Below are 23,728 nucleotides of genomic sequence, written 5' to 3'. Positions count from 1 at the left end.
CTCGCCGTGTCTGATGGATGATTTTACTCTGAGCTGATCACTTAGGTCTCCTTTTTATAATCAGTTGAAGAAATGAGGTAACTTGCCTGTGAAAGTGAGTGCCATAAAATAGGTTAGAAATGCCAGTGGTTTCGTTGTCAGTTTAATACTGCATTATTACAATGAAACCTTGATTTCAGTCAGTGGACTACTGCAGATAAAAGTAGTTAGGGGGCCTTTTTGCTGCTGTTTTTTTGATAATCACTGGTGGAAAGTCTTAGCAGGTATCTAGGTTGGACAGTGCTCTAGGGTGAAGCAATTTGTCCAGTAGGCTTCGGATTTCACTAGCTGCTCATATTTGAGCGCTGAAATGCTTGATATTTAAAAGGCTCATAATTAAGTACACTAATGTCTAGCAGTGCTGTTCAAGTTCTTAAACCATTGCCCAAATCCGAAATGGCATGTGGAAACTAAGTCATTTTATCTAGGTTATATTTTCCCAATTGATCCATAGATTGTTATGGAAGGTAGAGGCTTCCTTTTCGACAGAAAAGTATTAAATTTTAAATGTATCAATCACTGACTGTTCCTGTGTTTTTTCAGCATCCAAAAACCCTTGCCTACACCTGAAGCATGCAACAATGAAAAACAAGAAAAAAATCAGGAAAAAAAATCCAGTCAGTCCTGTAAAAAAGATTCAGAGTCCTTTGAAAACCAAACTCCTGGGTAGCCCTGCAAAAAACATGCCAGCTACATCTGGAAGCCCACAGAAGCTAATAGATAGTTTTTTGAAACAGGAAGGAACAGCTGTTCAGGTAATTTTAACAGCTTGCTATGTCCATTTCTTTAGGCTTTGTCCATGTTCACAAAACCAGCTTGTTTTCTTTCCTTGATTCTTTAGTGTATATGCTTATCTATACGTGCATGTATATGGTGTTACTGTATTTGTCAGACTGAGCATTACCAACTTTTATGTTTGGAGCAGCTGGAAGCAGTTCCATCAACTTCGGATTGTTCAGGCCCATCAGCTCTGCAGACTGAACAGCCTGGTTCATTCAGGCCACAGGCACCCAACCTAGCTGGAGCCGTTGAATTCAATGACGTAAAGACGTTGTTGAAAGAATGGATAACAACTATTTCAGGTAAGGGATGGCATGCTAGCGATGATCTTGCATCACAAGGAAAACTATTTTTTTAGCAGGCTTTTTGTACTTTGTTCCTTTTTCGTTCACTCTTCCTTTCACTGGTTACTTTTCACAGTGATCTTGAAGTCTTACTGCTTTGAAGTGTTGCGGTAACTTGATTCTTCCTGCACAGTTGTTGTTTCGTGTTCTTGCCTGCTCCTGTTTCTTGTTTAGCACCATGAAAATCCACCTGCTCTCCCTTCAGCCCTTTTGTCAGGCTCTTGTCGTGTGCCTTGATGTTACTTGTATGAAAGGTTTTCCTTATTTTGCCCACTAGGTTAACAGCCGTTAGAGTGAGAGATTTTTAAAAGGAATTCTTTTCTTAGGAAGATGTCTTTTTAGAGAGAAAGGAATGCATATTTTTCCAAAAAAAAAAAAAATGCCAGAAAGAACTAGGATGAAGTGCAAAAGTTTAACACCATTGTTAAATTGTGATTTGAATTTCAACAAGATGTCACACAATTAGCAATCCCTTATTATCTTGGAAAATCTGACCTCCAAGATTCTTCATGTCCTGAACACTGCTATTCTCCTAAGAGTTTCAAAAGAGTTATTCCATTCGAAATCCATATTTCTTTTCCTTTCGGTTAATATTAGCCTGGCTCTAATTTGTTCTTACAAGTGAGAGGGGGAAAAAAGAGGAGAGGTTGACAAGCCAGATGTTTCAGGGTGTTGCAGTCCATTTATGTACAAAACTTGTGATGTTGGAGGGAGATACAGGAATACAGCAGTTAGCACCTGATAGGCTAACGCTGACATTTTTTCTAGTATATTCTAATTATTCTATAATAATTATTTAAATATACTTGGAGAAAGGTTCTCTCAGTTCTCTTCATTTTTTTAATGTATTTTTCTTTTACAGATCCTATGGAAGAAGACATTCTACAGGTTGTGAAGTATTGTACTGATCTAATAGAAGAAAAAGATTTGGAAAAGTTGGATCTGGTGGTTAAATACATGAAAAGGTAGCTTAATTGCTAATGTTTGTGTTGTTTGGGCTGGTTTTGTTTGCACTTATCCACTAGGTACTTCAGTGTGAGACCACAAGTCTATTAGGCATTCCGTTGATGAGTGTAAATATTTTAAGCTTAAATTTTATTTAAAAAATGGGGTGAAAAAGGTTGGGCTGATAAAATAGGTAATCTGTGAAAAAGCAAAAGTATCATTTAATATTATTTGCTACAAAGTGTTCTGTTTCCAGCCAGAGGATAATTTTTGTCATCATTGTCCCTTCATCCTGTTTTCATTTGTCATTGCTGCCTTAGATCTTTCATCTGTTTCATCTGATTTCAGTTCTGTATCCAGATCTGTCTCACCTCTCCAACCCTATTAAATCTGTTTTTATTACTTAGTCACTGTGCTCCTTTTGCTTCTCCCATGTGTCAGGAAGCCCAAGTTCCCTTCATGACGTGTTTACTCTCTGATAGCTGTGCTGCTCAGCTTTCAGTGTCTTTGGTTTGGCAAATACTTAATTCTCAGAACTAATCAGCACCCAAAGGACTACAACAGTGTAAAAACTTTGTTACACTTTTGTATTATGGGATGTCTTTAGGCTTCAGAAAATGAGAAATGCTCAGTGCAGTTAACTGCTTTGTTGAATGCTGTATATTCTTTATAAAACTCTTGGGAAAGCATCACATCCCGCTCCTGGTGCTCCATGTATATGAGATGATGTGCACTAGTAGCAGTATGGCTCTCTGAAGGCTGTAAGTGTAGGACAAGGAACCAGGAGTCAAACAATACACAGTTGTCCATATGAAACTGATACCAGGTCCTACTAAATTGTACGTGGAGGGGCCCCCTGCTCTCCTGTAATAGCCATCTAGAAGGGGATTTAGAGAGAGGAGACACGGGATGCATCTAAAATGCCTGCCTTGGGCATTTTCTTCCTTTCATTTGCTTGTAGTGGCAGCTGAATGACGGAGGTAGCTCATACTTAGCTCTGCGTGTCTGAGACTCTGTTCCACTTATAGCAATACACACAACATAGTGCCCTCAATATGTGTTATTAAAATGCCTTAATTATGACGGCATTTGTTGGAAGAAAGTTGTAGCATGTATGTCTTGGTTTGAGGAAGGAAAGATTCGGATCCAGAATCTTGCCATTTTTAATTCTTTAGTAAAGTTTTCAGAAGCCTACTGCTTTAATTACATGCTTACAACCACTGCAAAATGCTAATGTTTACGAACTGGTGGCACTGTTTACATCAGAAATATTGCTGGTGAATGTCAGCGGAACCTGTGGCATTAGCTAAGACTTGGTATATTTGAAGAGAGAAGGCTTTACCAAAATCAAGTCAAAATACAGCGTACCATTGTGATCTTGCTTTCCAGCGAGAAGACCAAAAGTAAATGTAAAAAAAAAAAAAAAAAAAAGGTGGTTCTGTAGTTGTAATTTTCTCCCTCTTTTTTCCTTCTTCCCTTCAGGTTAATGCAATCATCTGTGGAATCAGTTTGGAATATGGCATTTGACTTCATTCTTGACAATGTTCAGGTAGTTTTACAACAAACTTACGGAAGCACATTAAAAGTTATCTGAACTTGTAGTAAAGAGCTTGATGGGAGCCTGGAGCTCTCTGCTAGCTGTGCCATAAGTGCTTGTGAGGTATTTGCAAAGTGCATGATAGTAATGCCCTGAGTTTTTATAATTTCAAATTTCTTTTTAAACAACAAAGTGTTTTGTACATTTCTTTTCAGAAAGTGCCAAATTTGTCAGTATTGCATGTAAATAATTGTGTTAAAATTCTTTTATTGTAGTATAGAATCTATTTACAAAATGTTTGTTTATAAAGTTTTATGGATTTTTACAGTGAAGTGTTTACAGTTGTTTAATAAAGAACTGTATGTATATTTTTGTACTGATTCTATTTTGTCATGCTTCAGTTGAATATAGCTAATCACTTCTATTAAAGCTGCAGCTTTGATTCATTTACAATGACATGGTTCGACACCATGACCCTCCACTGATGTTATTACAGATGCAAAGGAAGAATATTGGCTCGTTTTCTGTTTCATCCTTCAAAGACAGGAACCAGGGTGGCCTGGCCCATCCACAGCACGCGTGGCGCTAGCTGAGGCCTAATTGCTCTCGGAGCTCTGTATATCCAGGTGCACAGCTGTCCCTGGAGCTGCATGCTCTTGAAGGAGAACAAAGGGTGAGCAGTTACCCAAGGGGGAAGCACTGTATGCCAGGGAGTAGCTAACATGGAGCATGGTTTAAGTCTGTCTGTACCAAGCCTCTGAGTTGCTCTTGCTCTGGACAGAGCCACATTCTACTCTTCAACTACCACCCCAGAACATTTATTTCCTCTGCAAGGTAACAAAACAGGTTGTAGCGAGTAGCAGAAGCCTTTCAAAAAATGGGTTTATACCTGGAACGACCCCAACAGTTTGTGTCCATGGCAGGGATGTGTATGCTTGCATCTCTACAGTAGTTTTGGACAAGTTTGCTTTTTCTAGATGTATACCAGCCTCATCCAGTAACATTTGGCTGTGTATCTTGAAGTAAAGCTGTTCTTCTCATTCTGAAGAGAATGAAGACTGCAGCAGGCACTACAGCTGGATGCGGAGTGCTCTGCCGTCAGTTGACCAGCTGTAGCACAGGGGACAGGTTTGACATGTTTAGTTGGCACTTTAAGCTTTAGGTTGCACCCTCAGCATCCCTTGTAACCCACCCTGGGAGAGGAACCACTGTGACAGCCGTCTGGAACAAGGCGACTACCTTGGTGGATGAGGGGAGCGCAGTAAGTGTGCATGTAACACAGACTGTCATGTGAGGCACCAGGGGGTTGTACTGCGTCCAGAGGGACAGCAACAGACTGAGAGGAACCTCATGAAGGTCAGCAAAGAGAAGTGCACAACAGATACAGACAATCCTGGACCAAGTCCAGATGGTTAAGGGAGTGGAGCATCTCTCATAAAGGGAAAGGCGCAGGAGAGCTGGGGCTGTTCAGCCTGGAGAAGACAACTTGGGGGTTCAGGCAGATCTTACTCCTGTGTACAGATAGCAAGGCGGGCAGGGGCCGGTTCAAGGAAACCAGAAACAGACCCTACTCTGGTATCAAATGACAGGGCAAGAGGCAATGGGATGCAGTACAAAAAAAAATCTCCAATTCCAATTAAAACAACACATTGTTTTCCCTGTAAGGGTAAACAAACCCTGCAACAGGTTCTCCACAGGAGGTATGGAGGGTCAAGCTGTGGAGATTTTCAAAATGCAATTGGACAAAGTCATGGGCAACCTTTCTCCTTCTCCATTTAAGAAAACCAGCTTGGCAACTGTTTCTGTAGAAGAATATATTTGCTGAAAGTCAAGACCGTATTTTACAAGTTAGGTGTCAGATACACAGCTTTGATCCTGTGAGTGCTACTCAAGCCATGCTCCTAAAGAAAAGAGGATTACTTCTGTTTTCATTCTCTCTCATTGATCCCTGCTTCAAGTCCTTAAATATTTCATTCAAGGTACCTGCTTCCTTAAAACCCCTTACTGGAGGTATTTCTACAAGGTTCATAACAGCAGCCTGCAAAACTAGCATCATCCTTTTCCATGCCATACCTGAGGAAACAAGAACACATCAAGACCACATTGTTTCACATCAGTGTTCTTAACTTAAGAACTTTTTATTAGAGTAGCTTTCATGATTGCATAGTTTGCGAAAGGAAATCATTACAATTAAATGCAGTCTCCTCACTGTGACACTTGAGAGCATTCTATTCTAAATCACTGACACGCCCAGTGATGTGAATTTGTACCACACTCCAACCATACTGAAAAGGTCCTGGGTCAAGGGCAAGTTTAAAGTCTAACAAACAAAAAAAATAGTCTGGTAAGTTAAATTCCATTATCAAAGGTAGCACGTTATTCAGTGTTCCTTTGTAATGGAGGTCATACTCTCCCTATCGTGAAATTCATGTTTGTCCAACCAAAGAAAGTAAAGAAATTTAAGTGACAGAAGAAACGTGAGCAGATCAAGCTGCTTGTTACAAGTTAGATTTTTTTTTATAAATATTTTAAATGCTAAAAATCTCAGCTACATGAAAGACCATTATCGATTTTGCTTCAGCTTGTGCTTCTGAGAAGTATTTGTTACGCATCTCTCAACATGAGTTGGCAATTTCCAGGAGAGCACCTGACTACAGGTCGCTGAAGCTGTCAGCTTAGGAGGGCAACCAAAGGGAACGAAGGGTCAGGCGATACTGGGGTTACAGACTGATTCCTGGTCGTCACAAACCGCACTGACCAAATGCCTTTTGAACTGGTCCAGTCCTGCGGTGCTGGATGACTCAACTGGTCTGAGGCAGCATCCGAAGTCACCGCTTACTTGGGGACGAGCGCTCTGCAGGTGCTTACTGCCACTCCGAATGGTGGTCAAAAGATGCTGCATCTACGCTCCTCCCCGCAGCGACCTCCGGTAATTCTGACCTGCTAAACACCGGGCCTGCAACACCGCTACTGCTGGAATACAATAAAAAGCGTGAGCCACCGAGAGCGCCACGCACAGCGCACGCTCAGCACAGGGAAGAGAAGCCAGAAGACGCCTCTGCTGCAATGCGCGTCTGTGACTTGGCCAGGCAGGGAGAGGCAAGCCTCAGCCCGGCACTTCGTCTGTAACGGCCCAGGAGGTGACATTTTTTTTATTGAAGCAAACTGTAAAACAAAGGGGCTACTATGTCCATCTCCTTTATTTGCGGCTCTGCGTTATAATGATTACAGGTCGACTTTGATGAACTGTACAAGCAGTAAAAGGCGGCCAACTACGCTTTACATCATTGTTTCACACAAAGCAAATACAGAAATATCCAATTGCCTAATTTTCTATTTAAAAAAATTTCTATAGGCACAAAGCAGAAGAATATTGGAAAAGAGAGTCAAGGGAAGAGGTATGCATAAATAAAGAAGTACTTCTTACATCAAAAATGTCCCAAGAATCACAAAGTCTGCAGAAGCTTGGTTAATCAAATACTGCAGTACTGATCTCATCAGTATAAAAGTGAAAGAGCTTTAGTTCTGTAATAAAAATTCAATTTATTTTACTTTATTTTGGAGAGAGGAGGGAAAAAGGGTGGAAGGAAAGTGTAAGAGAAGAAAGGGCAAACTTTAAAACAGCAGCCAGTATTAGGAAGGGCAGTGGGAAAGGTGAACAGGCACATTGGAACCGTGGGAACATGTAAATTGACCACTGTCAAACCAGTGTAAATTTCTTGGTTTCTCATGGAAAACATTTTATCCACATATTTTCCTCCCAAACATATATCCAACACTGTCTTCAATATACGACTTTGTTGGTAACTTTTAGAACAGGAACAGCAAGTTTATTCCTGCCTCCCCATTGCTGTAAAAAGTTATCTAGATGATTTCAAACACTTTCTTCAGCTCTACTATAAGCTGCCAGTCAGACTTCTGCATTTCATCTCTGAACCAGTCCTTCAGAGCATCGATGGACTGACGACTGATCTGTAACACACAAGACAAACCCATCAGAAACATGTATTAATAACAGTAACTGCTTCCACCCCATGAAAGCTGATCCACAGAGAAGGCACCCGCCTACAAAACAGGAAAGCTACTTCCAAACCCAGTTTTGCTGCTCATCTGCTGCAGAGCTCGTCTCATTCATTTCCCTTCTTTGCTCCTCACATCTTAACCTGGACTGCGGTGACTGCAGAAGCACAGACCATCTCGCTCCTTGCGCAGGAATGCAAGCACCCATGACAAGGGGTGTTATCCTGCTTCCCCCAGTGCCACCAGCACTACCTGCCAGTCCTAACGTGTGCGGAGGGCTGCCTTACTGCACGGTGCATAATGCAGCTGGGAACACGGGGAGCTCCGGCTTTGCCTCTGACAGCAAAAAAATGTGAGCAAGGGATCATCTCCTAGCCTAAGCCCAGCATTCCAGAATCGGAGCGAGTGAAGCTCTGCTGTTCATTGCACACATTCAAAACTAGGCAAACACGACGGCGCTGTAATGCCACGAGGGACTGCTACACTGCTCTGAGCACCAACTACATACGAAGGTATGCAAACAGCTCATTTGCCATTTACCCTCTCTGGTGCAATAAGCTGCCAGGTATTTTTAGTTACAGTACATCGTTCCTTCGGTTCTCTCAAGCAGCACCACTACAGATCTCAAAACAAGGCTACAGAGAAACGCTGTTGAGCAATGCCATACATGAATAATTTCAAGTGTCTCAGTCTCTGATGCAAGGTTGCTAATATTAATTTTCCAGGCTTTGCGCAACATTTCCACTTCAAGCAAGTTACCATTGCGTCATAAACCAAAAATACAGATGGCTTTTACCTTACTGACGAGGATGTCTGTTGCTTCAAAATGTCGCCCATACATTTTAGGTGATTCACCAGGAATAGGTTCTATTTTAACACATACTTCTTGGCCTTTTTTTGCAACCTCCACTGGCTTGTGGTTTATTTCAATACTTGTAACTATTCCAATTTCAACAAACTGTAATACAATGAAGAAAGTGTAATACACATAAGCAAAACCCGTGCGCACACCCTTCTCTAAATTCCTGCCAGTTGCTCATCCGAAGCAATGCATCAGAGCAGCCACCCCAGAGCTTGCAAAGCCACGCATATCGCACAGGAAGCGTGTACAGAAAAGGGCAGCAGTACCAACCCACCTGTATTTCATCTGCCATGCCAATTTGTTAACCTTCAGAATATCAGGACTTGAATTCCCCCCTTACTAGCAACCAGGAAAGAATTTTGCTTGTTCCTTTGTATCACAATACAGAAATTGGAAGGGAATTTGGGAGGGAAGGTGACAGCCACAGCCACGCTTCTTGGTAGGGCACTGTGGAGGTCAAGAGGCTGTCTCTCTGCTGCAGGACGCAACTGTCCCGGCAGAGCACAATACCATGGCTGATCACTGGGAAGGAGACTTGATCTAACACTGAATCTCATCTCCTACCAAAATTCTGTGCAGTGGGGGAAGGCACACAAACGTTTCCTGGCGCCTCATCCCAGCGACTACCCGCTCGAACAGACGTCCATGGGGAAGAAAGAGGCTCTTACTTACGTTTTTGCTGGGTACGCACATGGGAGTGCCCTGCTTCACCTGGCCTGCCTCCACGACGACACCCATCACTATTGGGTCACGGGAGTTGAAAATAAACTGAGGGAGTATTTTCATCTTGCAAGGGAATACTGCTATATGCCTGGGAGACAACAAAGAGAAGGCATTTTGAAATAGTTGCTGGAACGGTGCGGGGAGTATTAACGGTTCTGCCTTCTACTGCACATCCTGGGCATTTGTTCTAGTAGCGTCACTTGGGGAAGAAATAAGCAGGAAAAATCTCTCTTCCTGTCTTGTTAATCTAGTCAACGCTATCTTAGAGAACTATAGGCAACAATAATCGAGCATGGCTGGCATGGATTTTATTTTGACTGGCTCGGGCATCGAGACAAGACCAAGACCAAAGGAACAAAAATTACAGTATAATTATAATCTCAGAAGAGCATGGGAACAGAAATATTGTTGCCACAATCCAATACAGTGACTCAAGAAATTCTACATTTTTGTTTGTGAAGTAGTATTTTTAAATGCTGAGCTATACAAACTCAAGTTTTGATTAAAAAAAAAATGCATATTTTTTCCCCGCGTATTTAATTTGTCATTACTTTACTGAGGACCAGCTAATTGCACAGACTCCAAAAAATAAGTTTTGGATCCTTATAAATCCTTAAATGATGGCATATTCATGTTATTACAATCACAATTAAGCTGTGTACACTGGAATTGCATAAGCATGAAACAATAGAACCCAAATCCTTCTGGTTGTTTTCTCAACCCTGCAAGACTAACCCATCTGTCAGAAACTAAGAAAGGAAACCAAGTATATAAAGCAAGCCTTAATAAAAACACTCCATATAACATGATGGGTTTTGCTAAATCTTGCCATTGCTTCACAACTCCCACCCTACTATATCTAATCCCAGATGTAAACATTTAGACTAGACTGCTGAATTCCTGAAAATTAACAGTTTATTGTCCTTCTTTCCTGCCTTCCTTCCTATCAGAAATGCATGCTAAGTAATAGTATGCAATCAAGAAGTTAAATGCAATTTCATTTAGTAATAAGACAATTAAAAGACTGTGTTACTTGGGAAGCACACAGAGTAGGATTGCTTTTACTTACTTGAATTCTTCTTGTTTCTGTTTTTTGTAGTCTTGTCTATATTTTGTGAAGGCATCAAATAAGTGATAAATAATTTCAGCACTAAAAATTCGAACTCCTAAACTATCAGCCATTTCCTGTGCATCACGTTCAATCCTCACATCAAACGCTAGGATGACTGCGTATCTGCAAGTAGAGATAAGTCAAACAGTTTACCAGACAGACCACAAAACCAGAGCTAGGAAGGGGGCCTTCCTGAAACAGCACTGTTCGTTTTTCAACACAGTAAAGCAAGGAATTTACTTACTGTGGGTCATGCTCCAACATAACTGATGCCTTCATAACGTCCTTTTTATGGACAGGACCTATATTAATTCCTGCATACTGTTGAAGAGGAAAGCCACAGAAATCAGTCACTGACCTTTCTGAGTTGAAAGGAAACAGTTATCAACTAAAACAACAGAACACAACAATAGAAACATTAGATGTAGCACAGAAAGTACTTACTGGCACTTCTGATGTTTTAAGAAATTCAAGTAATGCTTCCAAAGACCCTAAAGTAGAAGCCTGGACATAAACACCCTTCTCTTCTAATTTGATTGCATTCAGTGTTTGCTTCAGTTCGTGTATTAGTTCATCCTTTAGAAAGAAAAACCACTATTAGTTCTATTGCCATTATTCCTCAGATTACAAAGTCTTTCTGTTCATGAGCTGCTGAAGTATGACAGCCACGCTGACAGGTACCAACTCACAGACTTGCAGTACAGGCCATACGCAGCCAGCCCCGTGACATGCTGCAGCTTGTTTCTGGCATTAGAAAAGCCTGTACTGAACTATACTGGAGGATTTTGCAAGACGATGATCATGTAACACAAAGCAAATGCCCATCTTGGGAGCTGGTAACATTTTTCCACAGACTACACGTTGTTCCACCCAACGCAGTAAGCTTCTGCCATCACGATGAGTGAACACATGCAGAACACAACGTGTGCCAATACCTTTGGTTGCTCAACTGAACATTAACAAGAACAGAGGCCCCTAAAACCGTTAGCTGAAAAGGATTATGAATGCCCTGTATGCAGCAAGGCCTAGGTGGATATGAAAGCAGAAAGGCCATCTTGATGCTTTCACAAAAGTTAAAAACTCTTAGTTCAAAGCCATTCCCTCTTGTCCTGTCAGTACACCCCTGACAAGGAGTCCCTCCCCAGCTTTCCTGTAGGCCCCCATTAGGTACCAGAAAGCTGCAATGAGGTCTCCCCAGAGCCTTCTCTTCTCCAGGCTGAACAACCCCAACTCCCTCAGCCTGTCCTTACAGGAGAGGTGCTCCAGCCCTCTGATCACATATAGTCAAAATATAGTCAGACTGTGCTATTATGTTTTCAATCCTTATTCTGTAAGCAGAGGACAAGTCATCAAAATATCAAGGAAAGCTAAGGATCAAGATACCAAAAACATTACCAAAGCAACACTTCACATGGACACAAGGCTACAGCATGTTATTATAATAGTTTTTAAAACATAACACACACACACACACACCAAAAAGAAAAATCAAGTTACTTGCATGCTGAACTCTCAATATTTGAATGAGCTTCATCACCAGAGAACTTAGTCACCCCCAGTGTAAGTGTCTCATTTCAACACTAGCCATCTCACCTTGAGGACTGGGACTTCATCCTCTTTATAAGCTACAAGCAGTGGCAAACCAGCCAATGTTTTTTCCAAATCCTTCCCAAGAATCTTCACACCTTGAGCAGCAACGACCTCTTTGTGCTTTTCATACTGGTTCTGAAAAAGAGAATACACGCTGGCAAAGAGTCCACATTGCTGCTACACAGCAATATGAAGCGGTCCAGAGTTGCTGAAGATCTTGCCACCAGCAAGCACAGAAGCCAGAATGACAGTGAAGTCCAGCTCTCCCCATCTATCAGTAATTTTGTCTCCTTCAAGTTCCTGACACGCATGTGTGTCTGTGTTTGTCTGCATGCTCCTCTCCCATCACATTTTGGGAGGGAGAGGGTGAAGAGCAGGTGCAGCAGCAAGGGAATTGTCTAAGGCAGAGATTCCCCATGCTTTTCTTTAAGCTGCAAGGCAGGTTCCTTTCTCAAATAAACAATTCCTGCAAACCTCTGCTCTTTAGCCCTGCACGCCCAATATTTGGGGTCCTTTTTCAATGACGACATCTCCTCATGGACTGGCTGAACTGAAATGTATCCCCGTTGCCTGCTTCAGAAAAATCCAGCTTACCTTGACCCACTTCCCCAACTAAAGTTTCCCAAATCAAGCGTCCTTCATCTCAGTGCTGGTACTCTATACCCCATCTCCCATCAAAGTACCAAAACCCATCTGACAATCTGGTTGACCTGGGAACCCATGATCTGTTATATTGCTGTTTAGTGCCACAAAAAACTTCACTCTCGTAACAGTTTCACACACCAGTTTATCTTCCACTTTAAATAAAGGGAAGCACATGGACAGAAATGCTTTCACAATTCATACTTCACAGTAAACCGAATATATTCAACAGTTTCCAACAAAGCAGAGGATGTAACGTAAGCACAGATGTCAATACTCTTCCTGTCACTCTCTTAACAATTACTAAGTTATTACTGTAAAGCTGCAGTCAAGAGCAGGACATCAGACTTAAGGTTGTCCAAGGCCCTACCCCATAGCTGCATCGGACTGCCAATCATTCAGGTCTATCAGGACTAGGGCAGCAAAACCTTCAACGCTCTTGAAAAAGACACAACAATCCTGCAGAGGTCCTGGGCTTCACCACTCACCAACTGCTCCTAGAAACTTGCTTGTTCCGTTTTCTTAAATCTAAGTGTATGGGCTTCCTGTTATAGAAAACACTTTAATGATGCATATTTTGACTCAGAAGTCACTGCACTGGTATACTCTAATTGCTACATAAGATAAATATCTCCTCCTCACAGGTAGCCACATGCTTGAGTCCCTTACTGAAGTGTACACATCTTAATCCATGCTGCAAGGGAGCTCCTTGATACTTTTCTTTGCCACTCTTGTAACAGACACACCAGCCGTTATATGCATATACATTCACCCAGAAACACTATGTATGCACTGCCTTCCCCTTTAAAGTCATCCTCAGACTCTGCTCCTGTAACTGAATCCTACTACGTTATCGGTTTTATCAAAACGTGATTTTTGTTCTGGTTCTAAATGTTCTCTGCATGTCAATACACTAGGCAGCTTCCATACCTTAACTCGTAGCTCCTTCATAGGAGGAGGCAGCAGAAGACCTCTAATCTGAGTTACTATGGGACCTTCTACCCCAGGAACAATAATGGTGTCTCCTTCTTTCAGGCGCCCGTTAATCAAAATAACATCTATGGTAGTGCCCATGCCTGGCAGTGCTTTAACCTGAATGAAAGGGGAGGGAAAAAAAGTTACTCTCCATTTAAAAACATGTTGGTTTGTTGTTTGTTTGTTTTTTTCAATTTAATTTAATTTATAAGCAAGGTAGAAGGAAGCGGGGGAGGGAGAAATTTCTAGGTAAATTTCAAAGAATAGCTGTTGAGTTACCTCCATGACTTGAGCTCTCAGTTCTTGACACTCAGCCAGTCTCTTGGTCAGCATAGTTTGCGTTAGCTCAACGAGAAGAGCTATCAGACTTCCCATGCCATCCCCTGTGTGAGCAGAGGTAGGTACAAGAGAAACAAAAGTGCGGGGATCCTTATTCTCATAAAACAAGGCAGCATTCAAGCCCTGGAATCAGGATTAATAGTTACTTAGGGAAAAATACATACATACATACACACACGCACACACACCCGTATTAACAGTAACATCCAATCCTAGCCAACCACTACTGTATTTTTCAAATTAAAAAATAAAAGTTACTGGCGGTATACCATGGAACATGTAGCTCAAACCCACGGTTGGATGCAGAATGGGATAACTCTACAAAGCAAATTGCCACATGTAGCTTCTGGACACCAATGTACGTCACCAACAGATGTCCCCAGAACCGATGTGACTCATGCCCTGCCAGTGTCCGAGGGAACAAGGGACAGATGGGTTTCCCTCTGGCGATTCCCATGGAGGGAAAGAATAGGGACAGAGAACTTGATCTGCTCTTCATGACTTCACTGACCATGCACAGCAATTAGCTGTTACTTTTCTCCAGACCAGAACTCCAAAGATGGAGCGGTTAAAAGAGCTGGATTTAACAACAAAGTTTGGTTCATGTGTGGTAAACATCAATGTTTCAGAAGAGACCAAAAACACCACACCCACACACACCATTTTTGCTACCACTTCTAATAACAGAAGTTTGAATATTCCAACCTACCTGTTTCGCAAATTCCACTATAATGGCTTTTGCACGTTCTTCAAATTCATCTTTTGTATTCTTTTTCTGCTTCTTTAAAGTTACAGCTACATCTGTATCTGGACTTTTTTTCCAGTCATATAACCTATCAATCTTGAAAAAATACAGTAATATATCATATTATGCAACTTAAAGGGCATCTTTATGTTTAAGTCACAATGTGAGAAATACTTTACTAGCCAGCGTAGCTAGCCATCCATTTGCTCCACTAGACAAGTTAAATCTATTTGCTTTGAAGCAAATATTCTTTGTGTGTATTTACCCAATGTCACAGTATTTCAGGACAGCAATACTACTTCAGATATTAAAATTTCAAATTACAGTATCAAGACTCATATGGAAAACGTTTATACACATTAATTACATCAAGTTTAGGATAAAACATTCAGATGAAAAAGATCTATATATAGCTTCATGTACACAAAAACATGAGGTTGGCTTTTTTTTATTATTATTATTATTTGAAAAGAGACTGCATTCATTTTACAAATGAGTAAAACTTACTGGTAAATTTGAACCCTTTCCTATCCTGCTATAGAGAAGGTTGGAATTGTTCAAAACACACAACTGGGTGATTTCCTCATTATAATTCATATAAGTCATCACAAAAACAAACAGCTCTACCACCACAATTTCTTATGCAAGGCATTTCTACCGACAAAGCTGAAAATAACTAGCTTTACCACCTAATACTGCAGAACCTGAAATCTTTCCCACAGTGATCAAATACTAGTGTTCAATGAGCCCTAAAGACAGCTTGTCTTCAAGTCACAAACTAATGAGTATCAGTAGCTAAAATAAAATAGGACTTTTAAAGATGAAGTTAAGTCTTTCAATATTATAAAAAGATAATGCAACTGTATGCAAGTCCATGTAAGTACTTATGAGAAAAAAAAATGAAGTACAACTTCCAGAAGTGTGAACCATTTACTGAAGTTCTTTAAGATAAACTTATCAGTGAGAGCTCTGAAACAAAGTGCCAGATTGTTCTGCAAAGCTCCTGTAAAGCACCTGGGGTATCAAGGACAACAAAAGATGCAACAGAACGGATCTAATAACCCCTGCTTCGGACTTTGCACAAACAATTCAAGTTCATGAAAGAAAACTGAAAACTGTCAGATGCAAAATACATTAGAGTAAAAGAACATACTATTAGAGTGAAAAGCGATCTTACCTTGTTGAGAGCTACTATAAAAGGGCATTTCTTAGATTTCAACAGATTTATTGATTCAATTGTCTGTGGCTCCAAACCATGCATGATGTCAACTACGAGAATGGCGATATCACAAAGTGAGCTTCCTCTATTTCTTAGATTGCTGTGGCATTAAAGGAAAAAAAAATTGTCATGTAGCAACAGAACTTTAAGAAAAATACCAAATACCATGTCAAACTTGCATTGACCAAAAAAAGCTAAAGCTGATCAAGTAGTTATTTTTGCTTCAGAAATACAAAGAACTATCAATCAATGAAACACTGAAATTACACTGTAAGCGTAAAGCCCATTTAACAGAATATATTTGAGTACATGTAAGCAAAAATAAGAAGAAACTACAATTCTCCTGACAGTTTTCCTACTATTATATACTTTTTTCAAGCTAAGCTACATTGCTTCGTTTTGAATGAGAATTGAGAAGGTTATAGTGAAATCTGAATGAGATAGATCATAACAAATTACTGCATGAACACTAAGATTATCAGACATATGTGGTATTGGATAAAACCTGGATAGAAGATGAAGAGTTGTAAGTGACAGGATTGTAAGTGACAAGATGCCAAGAAATTGATCAGAACATTATCAAGGACCTGGTGTTTCAATGCTTTTGAAGGTTTATGTTTAAAAATGTCACATCAGTTTTAATCCATCTGTTTGGGGATTTTGTGAAAGCACCACCTCATCAAGAATAGTTGTGCATACCAACTTTTAAAGTTAAAAGTTGATTTTGCATCTTGCCTGTATGCCACTGGTATTCCTAGACAGAATATGAACACTGGCAGGAGTTAGCCAACTTGTGCAATTGGTAACTTGCAGTCTTATGAACTCAGTTACCTCAACTGGAACACTGAACTGGAGGCTAGGAGAGAAGTCCTAATTTTTCATACCAGAGTACTTAGGTCACCTGCCATCCTCACCTGTTCTCTGGTTAGCTTCCCACCTCCATCTTTTCTCTTACACTATTTAGAGAAAAATTATGTTGTTTTTTTTTTTAAGATACTCATGGCTCAATCGTCATGAAGATGGGAAATTAATCAGATGTAAAAGGCCAGGTATTAACCAGACATATAAAGCACCCAGAAAATAAGCAAATCCACTTATTCCTCTACTTTAGTTTTTATAAAGGGAGAAGAAACACAAATGATTTAGGCAAAGAGACAGTACTTTGTATAAAATATATATATATATATATATATATATGCGCAGATGCTTCAGCCATCACTTCTGGGAAGTACAGTACTGTGAGAATGAAAATTACCTGAAAGACTCATGTCCTGGAGTGTCAATTATCAGCATTCCTGGAATTTTTATGTTCTCTCTGTCAAACTAACATTTCAAAATATTAGTCATCTTGGCAAGATCATGCAAGAAGAAAAAACTTAAGAACTGGCAGCTTACTGACAGCACTCACTTCAAAAAATGCAGTTACATATTTTAAGGAAGGCCAGCACCCTCCATAAAAACAAATCAAAGCTGATTTCAGTATAAAAAAATATGATGCAACACAGCCCCTATGTATCAAGTAGCCATAAGCTCAGATAACATTTTAAGATAGGGAGGAACAACACAAAAAACACGTTCAGTCTAGTGAGATTTATCATCCTTATTGTGAATGGTTTCCTCCTTCTCCACTGATTTTACCTTTTTTTTTTTTTAAACAAATTGAATTAAGTTTTTGTTAAAAAAAACACTCATTATAAAATTAAGAGAGATTTTACTGTTTGGGTTTTACAAGAGCTAAATGCCACAAACTCATCACTACTTTCAGCAGCAACCAAATGTTCTGGGCAAACTTTCCTCATTAAACATCTCAGCACTTAGCTGACTAGTTTTAGAATTACTGAACTGAAGTTCTTAAATTACAAGTAATATTTCCATCCCTCAGAAACAGCCATCACTGCCAAGGTTTTTCAGTCAGTTGCTGCAAGCAAAATAGTAGTATCCAGAACAAGCAATGCACAACAGTTACAATAAAATTCATTACCTGTGAATTGGCCCAATTTCAGCACACACAGTAAAACAAAGTTGTTTTTTTTAAACAGAAGATATACTCACTAAGTTTCAAAAGTCTTGACTTACAATCAAAGTATTGACAAATAAGCAGGCCATGAATGGAGCAGGCAGTTATTTGGGTATTTTTCTGAAGTTGCAATGCATTAACTGAAACCAAATGTATCAAATAAAACTGAAAATTGAGACAGCCTCCCATTTTAGTTTGGAGACGGGAAAAAAAGGGTGGGAATTAAAAACAAATCAATACTGGAAATGGTGAAAAAGGCATCTGCCCTTGTTGGGAAGTCTCACAAGGACTAAGTAGTAACGAGCTTACAATTAACATTTTTTAAAAAAACAGTCTTTGAGGTGCTATTACTTACATTTTTCACCATCTTAGTTTGTTCATTAATAGCTTCAAGGGGTACATTAGTCGCACCGATCTGCTGAGTGATACCACCAGCTTCACTGTCCTGTACATGCGTATGGCGGAGCTAGAGACAAGAAAATATATATTTACATTTAAGAGGCTATTAAAATAGTCTCTTAGAGTGCAATTCTGTTTTCAACCAAGAAAACAAACACATACAAGATGCATGGAGGGGTGCCTTCACAAGTTGTATCTTACCTTATCCAAAATTTTGGTCTTGCCTGTGTCTACATGCCCCAGGACACAAATAACCGGTGCTCTGAGTTTTTCAGTGTTCACATTTTTGCTATTTTCAGCTCGTCGCTTCTATGTAAAAGACACAGAAAAAATGTTAAGTGTAAAGAACCACAGCTCACCTCTTGAACTATTACATGCATACAGAAAACAAAGCTAACTGTGGGACTTAAATTTTCAAGGCAATTCAAAGACTGCCATTCCCCTTTTGGGAATTCAAAAAAACTTACAGCTAAGAGTTGAAATGGAGCTGGCTGTTGTTTGTTTGTTTGTTTTTTTTTTTGAGGGGGTGGGGAGAGGGGGATCTGTTTTTGTTGTTACAGTCTAGTAGGCTAAGCTATTATATCCACTAACATGTAGTTTTGTTGATGATGGAGTTTGAATAAGCATCTTGAATACGGAAACAGAGGGCATAAGCAGCCACAAAAAATGTTGAACAATTCAGAAATACAGCTTTTAAACACTCTAAAATATCCATCTGTAAAGGATAAAAGCCTCTTTCACCAGAAGGGAGAAAGGTGGGGAAGAATGACACTGAAGTACACATTCTTTGTGATCAAGTTGTCTTGGATAAGCAAAACCAAGTACTTCTCCTCAATTAACCCAATTTCTGGACCTGCCTAAATATTAGTTACAACACAGCCATCATTTTGACCAATATGACTAAAAGGCCTTTCCGTGAACAGAAAATTAAGTTGTTTCTTATGCAACGTGAAAATTCCTCAAATACAGCTGCATCCTAATACCTCAATTCTCCGTTTAGCTTTGTCATAAGCACGTTCTTCCTTAGTGCGGTCATCATCCGAGTCATACTCGGAATCAGAGCTAATTTCCTTGCTGGGCTTTTTTTCCATAGATTGTTTTCCAGCAGCTTGGGAGTCTGCCTCTCTCTCATCTGAAGTCTTTTCATCTTCATCATCACTCCCTTCACTTTCTCCATCTTCAGATTCTTCACTCTCCTCCTCTTCTTCATCTTCATCCTCTTCCTCCTCCTCTTCTTCCTCATCCACTTCATTTTGTTCTTTGACTTCAATGTGGACAGGTTTGCTCTCTGTCAAAAAATATATATAAGTTAAAATTCTCTTAAATTCAAATTTCTGAGGGAAAGGGCAACAAAACAAAGAAATGAAGAGAGTCTACTATCAGAGTGAGGATTTGAGATTAGGTTCCATTCAAGAAGTGCTATGAAAAATCATTTTTTAACTTTAAATATAAAAAGTGCTTATTGTTCAGAGTTACAGACTTAAGTGCTTAGAACCTGTGAAGGCAGAGTAAATTTGGGGTGGAGGGAGGAACAATATTATCAGCACACTTGCACTTGAAGTCATTTGCAAAAATGCTGGGAAGTGACATCCTTTAGAACTCTATGAGCTTCAAAACTGAATGGGTGCACTAACACCTCTAAACAAAAAGAAAATCCAAATTCAACACAATATGGATTCAGTGAATTACTGATCAGAAATGTATACTTAAGCAGGAGAAACAATGAGAACAACTGGTCTCTTCTACATCTTTAAAAATCTCATCCTAACGTTTTATAGAATGTTAAGAGGTGATCAATATTTTTCAGACGAATTCTTCAGTAAACAGACAAAAACAAACTATCAGAGAGTAATTTTCTTTCTTTAAAAGCTTCCCATTTATCATACTTGCAAAATCATAAGAGACAAGCTAATGGACACTCTTTGAAGCTCTACACTGTTTTCCTTACAGAGTTGCGAGTAGGCTCACTACTCTTCAAGATTAGTGGATGTTTCCTTGCTACACTGAAAGCCAACAGCTTAGTAATACACTAAATCCAGTTCCCAGGAAGGTTCTTTTTCTGGATCACATTTGCAGATCCTTCAAATCCAAGCAGCAAGAAGTGGGATGTGACATTCTCCCCTAGGATAGTGACAACAGACTTTTAAGAAGGTACTTTAAAATAGAACATTCCAGCAGTCCAGGAGCACAAGAACACATACTTGTAACGAAATACGAGTTTTCAGGGCTGAGCAAATCAAAAATACTTGACAAATAGTTTTTGATTTCTTCTTAAGAAACAATAAAGACAGATCATGGAAGTACTAACTACAGTAATCAGCTCCTGTTCAGGAAGATTTGCAGCAATACAACTTTCTCCACCACTGGAGGAAAACCCCTGAGAAGTTATCCATACAATCTTCCCCAGCTCTTTACCTCTCCAATAAAGATAATTATTGGCTGCAGACAGAATATGAGCTTTGGCATATACACTCAGGAATATAGGTGTTTGGGTAATTCTTCCTTTTCTTCTGCACTTGCCTCTCAAAGAAAAGTAGAGAAGGTATCTAGTACTCACTATAATGCATGCATGCTAACCTCCACACCACCTCAGTCTCTCACTGCTTTGAGAACCTAGTAAAACTGTTATGGCTTTGGACTGGTTACTAGAGAAATACAGCACTGGATAAAAGGTTTCCCTCAACTCCCACACGAGGCTTAATCAGATATTTAGAGGAGGGGATTTTTACTTTTTTTTTCTTTACTCCCATTAAAAATAAATAAATAAAAAGGAATTCAACTGATTTATTTCAGATGGTAAGTGCCCATAAATTTCCAAAGGACAGTCTTCAGCAATATTTGTACAGTTCACAGAATCACAGAACAGTTTGGGTTTGGAAGGGACTTTAAAGATTGCTCAGTTCCAACCCCCTGCCATGGGCAGGGACACCTCCCACCAGCCCAGGCTGCCCAAAGCCCCATCCAGCCTGGCCTTGAACACCTCCAGGGATGGGGCACCCACAGCTTCTCTGGGCAGCCTGTGCCAGGGCCTCACCACCCTCTGAGTAATAAACTTCTTTCTACTGTCTAATCTAAATCTATCCTCTTTCAGTTTAAAACCATTACACCTTGTCCTATCACTCCACTCTGATGAAGAGTCCCTCCCCACCTTTCCTATAGATATCCCTTTAGATATTGAAAGGCCATTATAAGGTCTCCCCGGAGCCTCCTCTTCTGCAGGCTGAACAACCGCAACTCCCTCAGCCTGTCTTCATAAGAGAGTTAATGAAAAGCTCTGCCTTTCAGGAGTAGAGGACCTTATATCTACTTCCTATTACACTTGCCTTGCGACTCATTTAACCGGGGGAGGAGGGGAATCTAAACATAATATTGTTTTCTACAGAAACAAAAAATAAACCCAAAGAAACCTGTCAATCAGAAAAAGCATCTATTTGGTATTTACATGCCCACCTTTCTCTCCATCTTCATCACTAACCATAGCTTCCCAGTCATCCAAACCCGCATCTTCTGCTTCTTCTTCTTCCTCCTTCTCTTCTGAAACTAAGAAATCCAACATTAAACGAAAAACAAAACAGCTCATCCACATACGAAGTTTAGATGGCCTTTCCTTCGGCATAATGACAAAAGCTCACAAGTTTGCTACCATAATTCTACCGAATTATCTCCACATTCCCTGAAGAGAAAATGCCACGTACGTAAGAAATATGTAATAGCGCCTGCATAATACATGCCACGCAAACTTCTAACAAAATCATGTTCCTTGTCAGGAGCTGCCCAATTAACAGTTAGCCAAGTGTAACAAAGTGACAGAGAAACAAATTAAAACTGTAACCAAACTCGCACTCTTTAATTAGTGATAAAATAATGAAGTGTCTATAGAAAGTGCTATTTTAAGACTCCAGGTGACTTAACACACTATAATACATCATGAATTCTAGAAACATCAAAATATTAATTCCAGCAGGAGCTCAAACAAATATGAGACTGAAGCTTTTAAGTGACAAATGGAAAAAAAATGCAGACTTTTAATCCTCTCCAGAAGAAGCATTAAACAATATATAGTCATGAAATTTCAGGTACTTCAAATGGAAAAAAAAAAAAAAAAAAGAGTAAATTCCAGACTGCTAGAACATTAACTAGGAACTAACATTCTGCCAGACAGTCCTTCTCTTTTATTGCACTGGAATTGCTCCGTCAAGAGATAAATCAAGCTAGAATTAAAGTATATATTCAGCTTGATTTTCACAAAGCTGGAACTTTATCAGTACTTTTCTGACTTAAGAATAAAGATAAAAATTGAAACTGTCTCCTCACTGAAGATGACGTCCAGTACAAAGTTATTTTGCCAAAACAAATATTGTGTGTAGGCAAAAGTAAAGGCAACAATCACTCACTAGGTTGATACTGCCTGTTTCACAAGCTAATCCACATTCACTGCATCCAGCACTTAGGAAAAACAAAACACTTGGAATCAAGAATACAGTCACAGTGAAGATTACAATATTGATACCAGAAGCAGCATATTTCTCCCCCACCCCCATCTAACAGCTGACAAAACAGCCTTTTAAAAAAGCAAATGAAAAGTCAAAGGAGCTAATCATAAGGCACTGAATGCGCCTATATGACAGTTGCCTAAGCTAATTGAGCACTGGAGTACACCCTGAATAAGGGACCTTTGCAATCTCATTCTGAGGCTTCACGCCTTTTTATTCCACAAAATTCCATCAGTTCTTCCTTTAGAAAAAAAAAAAAGAAAAAAAACAGCAACTGCCTCAAGAAAGAATGGCCACTCAATCAACAAGGTACTGACGAAGGGTGTTAAAAGCAGTACAATACTTGCCATGCAGTACTGCCACACAGTCTTATTACACACCTTAGGTTTATTAGCGTTACTACTAACCTGGCTCTACTGGAAGAGGAGTCTCTTCTTTCACTGGTGTTTCTTGTTCTACAGCATCTTCAGCTGTGGAAGTTACCTCCAAGCTTTCTGAAACTACAAAAAAAAAAAAAAACCTAGTTGCTACATTCTTTCAAAGTGCAAACTTCAAAATATAGTTAGACATACAGCTTCACATTTAAGGTCCATTTTTAAGTTGTGCTATTACAAGTAAACAAAATTTGAGTTCAATACCAAACTAAGTGAACTCCCATCTACTGGGCTAAAATAAAGTTAAAGCGTACAGCTGACTTGAGAAACATCTGGCCTGCCATGCAGTTAAATACATTTGTGTGATAAGCCAGTTACTGGCTAAAAGGATTACCACTGCTTTTGAACATCAGAAGAAATCCCATTTTCTTACAAATACAAGAGAAAATGAACCAGTACTAATGAACTACCCTCTTCTTGTTCTACTGTTCCATGAAAAAAAAAAAAAGAGAAAAAAAGAAAAACACCAATTCAGATGACCAGCTTTCACAATCCTTTATACATTCTTAAGAGG

The 23,728-nt window shown here is 39.7% G+C and overlaps 2 protein-coding genes across 11 annotated transcripts in view; one reads left to right on the top strand and one right to left on the bottom strand.

The window, feature by feature from the left end:
- REV1 (REV1 DNA directed polymerase) overlaps window positions 1–4,011 on the top strand; it is a 57,217-nt gene extending 53,206 nt beyond the window's left edge. For 7 of the 9 annotated variants that reach the window (XM_066984023.1, XM_066984029.1, XM_066984046.1 and 4 more), the window contains 4 exons: window positions 583–794; window positions 962–1,121; window positions 2,026–2,128; window positions 3,591–4,011. In XM_066984023.1, the coding sequence (XP_066840124.1) occupies window positions 583–794; window positions 962–1,121; window positions 2,026–2,128; window positions 3,591–3,702 (587 nt within the window). In that variant the 3' untranslated portion in view covers window positions 3,703–4,011. The remainder of the gene's footprint in view (window positions 1–582; window positions 795–961; window positions 1,122–2,025; window positions 2,129–3,590) is intronic. The other 2 variants (XM_066984028.1, XM_066984030.1) reach the window with 1 other exon arrangement.
- A 2,816-nt stretch (window positions 4,012–6,827) lies between these two features.
- The window catches only part of EIF5B (eukaryotic translation initiation factor 5B), a 34,617-nt gene continuing 17,716 nt past the window's right edge, over window positions 6,828–23,728 (bottom strand). Inside the window, exons 8-24 of one of the 2 annotated variants that reach the window (XM_048048114.2) lie at window positions 23,188–23,280; window positions 21,738–21,827; window positions 19,271–19,575; window positions 18,489–18,596; window positions 18,244–18,354; window positions 17,127–17,194; window positions 15,830–15,971; window positions 14,617–14,748; window positions 13,848–14,030; window positions 13,524–13,685; window positions 11,955–12,086; window positions 10,806–10,937; window positions 10,606–10,682; window positions 10,320–10,484; window positions 9,200–9,338; window positions 8,462–8,623; window positions 6,828–7,617 (exon numbers count right to left, since the gene is read on the bottom strand). In XM_048048114.2, the coding sequence (XP_047904071.1) occupies window positions 7,510–7,617; window positions 8,462–8,623; window positions 9,200–9,338; window positions 10,320–10,484; window positions 10,606–10,682; window positions 10,806–10,937; window positions 11,955–12,086; window positions 13,524–13,685; window positions 13,848–14,030; window positions 14,617–14,748; window positions 15,830–15,971; window positions 17,127–17,194; window positions 18,244–18,354; window positions 18,489–18,596; window positions 19,271–19,575; window positions 21,738–21,827; window positions 23,188–23,280 (2,309 nt within the window). In that variant the 3' untranslated portion in view covers window positions 6,828–7,509. The remainder of the gene's footprint in view (window positions 7,618–8,461; window positions 8,624–9,199; window positions 9,339–10,319; window positions 10,485–10,605; window positions 10,683–10,805; window positions 10,938–11,954; window positions 12,087–13,523; window positions 13,686–13,847; window positions 14,031–14,616; window positions 14,749–15,829; window positions 15,972–17,126; window positions 17,195–18,243; window positions 18,355–18,488; window positions 18,597–19,270; window positions 19,576–21,737; window positions 21,828–23,187; window positions 23,281–23,728) is intronic. The other variant, XM_066984068.1, reaches the window with a different exon arrangement.

Source organism: Anser cygnoides, chromosome 1 (genome assembly GCF_040182565.1).
Source record: "Anser cygnoides isolate HZ-2024a breed goose chromosome 1, Taihu_goose_T2T_genome, whole genome shotgun sequence".
Classification (NCBI taxonomy): Eukaryota; Metazoa; Chordata; class Aves; order Anseriformes; family Anatidae; genus Anser; species Anser cygnoides.
The sequence above is the reverse complement of the archived record's forward strand: the minus strand, read 5'-3'. Positions and strand labels throughout refer to the sequence as shown.